At 43.9% G+C, this 4,196-nt stretch overlaps 1 protein-coding gene across 1 annotated transcript; it reads left to right on the top strand.

The window, feature by feature from the left end:
• Positions 1-1,729: 1,729 nt before the first annotated feature.
• LOC109512612 (uncharacterized) lies at positions 1,730-4,186 on the top strand (the record flags this gene model as incomplete). Its single annotated transcript, XM_019864476.1, has 5 exons — positions 1,730-2,258; positions 2,627-2,749; positions 2,946-3,007; positions 3,102-3,208; positions 3,327-4,186. Coding segments are annotated over exons 1-5 (1,306 nt in total), but the record flags the coding sequence as incomplete, so codon positions are not given.
• Positions 4,187-4,196: the final 10 nt, after the last annotated feature.

Here is a 4,196-nt window from a genome sequence, read left to right as displayed (position 1 = left end):
TTTTCCTCTGACTTATGTTTACGGCACTCTTGTTCAGTAGAATTTTGTTTTAATACTTTTGTGAAGTTGTTGTAGTGACCGTTTCAAAGATTGGGAAGTATTTAGGATGAAATAAACTGCCTTGCATATGAAATCACGGTTCATTTGCCTTTATTTTAGCGTAGGCCTAACATATAAAAACAAAATTTATGTACAATAAATCTGACATTGTTATTGTGATACAGATTAATTTATGGCATGTGGTTGTTAACAATTGCATGGGAAGAGGACCTTGAAAAAAATATTTGCATATTAAATTGCTGTCATAATATTGACAGGTGGGGGGAAAAAAATCTCAAATCGATATTTCAAGATCTTTCAGCGCTAATAGAGAAACCATATAATTTTAATGAGGCTGCAACTAATGATTATTTTCATATTTGATTAATCTGTCAAATAATCGATGAATTGGAAAAAAAAAATAAATGTGTTTAAATTTCCATCTTGATATTTAAAAAAAGGTAATTATTTCACATCGAGTGTGCACAAACATGAATTCTGATTTAGCTTATGGTTTGCTCCTTCAGAAGTTAGAAAATAGGCAAACATTTTGATCGTTTTACAAATCAAATGTTTTATTCGAATTCAAAACAAATGTAATCAGTCCGTTTTCATCATGGAGGACTACAGAAATCGGATAATATGAAGCTGAAATTCCTAGTGTTGGGACGATTTTAAATGAGACAACCAGTTCAAGTTGTAGACCGCTTATCTCGAAGTCGGCTGGGAGAGGTTCCAGCACACCAGCAAAAAATGACTATTAGTGTAGGTTAGTTGAGGACCTTCTCTGCCTCTTCTTCTTACACGTAATTATGCCACATGTCTTCCAGTAGAGCTCAATGCTGCCTGACATGTTGTGGCACAAAGTGGTATTGCACTGAAACCCCACTGACTCTCAAAATTCAGATTTGCACGATTTTTTTTTGATTTTTTTTGAGGAAATGAAAGTGTTTGTGCGCACATGTTTGTCAGGTGAATCTTAACATGTAGTATTGATTAGTACTATTACCTGTGATACTGACGAGACAAAGGATGAGGGACAATATTGCGAGAATTCATTGTATCCTCTTCATTGTGACTCTTTGGGGATGCGTTGCCCCGGGGCATCAGAGGGGTTATTATTTGTTAGCTGCTTATCATCGCAACAAACTGGCATCCACCCTACACCTTCCTCTTCCTCTTCCGAGCCTTCACCTGCCCCGATCCCCCGACGACGTGCTCCCCGCTTTTCCCCGCCATAAACGCCAGCAGCTGCTCGGGCATGCAGCCATGCGTTCTTGACTTTTTTTTTTCCTGCAAAGAGCCGTAAAGAAATTTAGCACAATTAGCTCCCTAATTGCCTCTAAACAAGCCAGGCGTCAACGATAAAATGAAGGTGTGCGGCGTAGAAGCGAGAGAACCCTCTGGAAAAGGACCAAAAGCAGTCGCGGCATCAAAATAAATCACGGAGGAGTCCTACACTTGCGAATGGATGTGAGAATGGGAGGGAGGAGGCGCCCCCTAAAGGCTTCAATTGACATTAAGTGCACAAACTATACAATCAGTATACTGTATACACATCACTAAGCAAGCACAAAATAGCAAAGGAGGTAGAGTATGCAAGCAGCATCTAGTGTTTTAGTTAATAGCCGTACAGAATGGCAAAAAAAATCTCTCTTAGATTTTAAAAACGTTTTAATCCCTGTTTCTCCTAATAAAGTGCTGGGTGATTGATTAAAGTCACTGCTTTTCAACTCTTCTTGACAACAGAGATTCATATTGTCATCCTAAGAATGACTTGTAAGAGCCTGCAACTAGGACGTTACTACAACCATTTATAGAACAAAATAGAACAAGACCGGTTGTTCTATTGCGGTGCTGTTTTTCGGCTTCGCGTTTGGCTCGCCTCAAAACCAACGAGGCTTCCGTATGGCATCACCAACAAACATGGCGGCGCGCGTAGAGTCACTCGATTGAAGTAGAAAACACCTCAAAAAAGTGTCGTCGCCATATTGCAATCTCTTCGAATCGAGCAATAAAATAATGTTGAGCAGGATCGACAGCGCTCGAACCGGTTTAACGCATCATGTCCAAGCGGACGACATCCTCCACCGTTACTGCTTCGTCGTCTTCTCCGGATGCCTCCTCAACTGATACCCCTAAATCTGTTTGCAAAAATTGGCACAAAAAAAGTCAGGACAAGAACGACGCCGAAGTTCCCTTCGCGACCCTCTGGAAAGGTGACTATAGTTATGCATTGATTAACGCGCTCGTTTGTTTTTACATTTTTTTTCGAAACTCGCACGCGCACTTGCAGCAGGGCAGGATTAATTAATGGGGGGGAGGGGTCGTTTGAGAAAAACAACAAGTCAAGCATTATATTATTATGATTGTCAAGTTTGCAATCTGTGTGAAGCATGCATCGGATTGACACTTTATTCCTCAAGGGCCCAGAGTACTACAAATACATTTCGAATCATCTGATAAAATGTATTCATAATTGCACAGCCCTGTGAGTGGCTAAAAAAAAAAAAACGCGTTGGACAGTGTTGCCGCTCTCAAGTGTACAAGACATGATCTTCTATTTCATGTTGTGGTTACTGCGAAGAGCTGCAGAGTCCTCAGTGCCAAGGCTACAGCCTATCCTGTGGATCCAACCATGGAGACTCTACGGGTGATCTGGAGCCATCACAAGACATCGTTTGGGATGCCATGTCACCCCCCAACGCTGGTAAATAATAATATGGCAGCACCACTTATTCCTAAAGGAGACATTGTGCATTTTAACCCAAATTCAAACAGTTCACAGGTATTGGAATAATGTGACATAATTTGGTCATAATGTCCAAAGCCTGAACTATTTGCATATCAGCTATTAAAAAGTCAGTTGACCATATCATGTCCCTTAAACTGCCCCTTGTTTTTAGGAGCGGGGCCGAATGTCAGAACCTTGGAAATAGCCGAAATTGTCAATCTCATTGCGCCAAAGGTCAGCTGCTCATCTTCCCCTGAAAAAAAAAAGAAAAAAAAAAGTTTTGGCAACCTTGTCATGCGTAGTCACTGTTGTGTTTTGCGTCTCACAGGACACGAAACCAAAAGGGCCGCTGTCGCCTCTGTGGCAGTGGATGGGCAGCCCCACGGCCTTGACGCCTGAGGTGCCCAAAGCCAGAGTGAGGAAGAAGTCCGCTCGGTGAGTCGCCTATGCTATACATGGTTGAAAGTATATTGGGGTTTTTTTTTCACAAATTGAAAAACTTGAATAAGAGCAACTCCTTTGGACAATAAAATGATTTTAGATTTTTCTCCAGACAAAACAGCGTCAACGAGCTGATAAGACTGGCCCGGCAGTTTGACGACAGCATGCAGCAGGACAAGCAGGTGTCAGCCCAGCGAAACAACAACAACAACGAAATCGGCAAAGCGGCAACAGAAACGCCGTCGCCACTGAACCAAACCGAGGCCGAGCTGCGAGCCCTTTTCGACTCCACCACTCAGAACGTCAGCGGCAGCCTGAGCCCGATCTCCTCCAAATCCTCCCAGGACAAAAGCCAGCTCAAAAAGTCCAGTCCCGCTCCTCATAAAATCAAGGAGTCAAGCAGCAAGTGTGCAGACTTTGACGACGACTGGGAGAATGACGACATGCTCAACGATCCTTCTTTGCTGGCCCTGATACAGAATCCACACCAGGATTCTGGCCCAGTCCGGCACTCGACTCAGACCAACCTGCGGGACTTAAGTCCCAAAGTCAAGCCCACCACCAGAAGCACTTTTAAGTTGGAGCCCAACCCTTACTTCCAAAAATCTGTCCAGCGCAACCGAGAAACAGCCAAGAACAAGATTTCCGACAGTAAATGGGATGACAGGGACGACGACGCGCTCTTCTACAATGTGTGCGACAGTGTGGAAAGGCTCTCCCAACCCACAAAGACAACCACGCCTCTCCCCATTCACCAAACGTTGCCCGCTAACAAGAAGTCGCCTCGCACTTTCATGCGTTCCAATTCGTTACCGGGCGAAACTTTGAAGGTCCGCCAAGGATGTAACGCTCTGGTGTCCAAGAGTCTCCCGGCAGGAGGCCACTTGGAGGCTGGGCGGGAACCCTCGCAGGCGGCCTTCAAGAGAAGCGTATGCCACACGGCGGTGAAGAGCTCCAAAGGTAATGTCAGACGTATTGTAAA

This window comes from Hippocampus comes, unplaced genomic scaffold (genome assembly GCF_001891065.2).
Source record: "Hippocampus comes isolate QL1 unplaced genomic scaffold, H_comes_QL1_v1.1 scaffold1758, whole genome shotgun sequence".
Classification (NCBI taxonomy): domain Eukaryota; kingdom Metazoa; phylum Chordata; class Actinopteri; order Syngnathiformes; family Syngnathidae; genus Hippocampus; species Hippocampus comes.
Note: the sequence above shows the minus strand (reverse complement) of the source record. Positions and strands in the feature narration are given on the sequence as shown.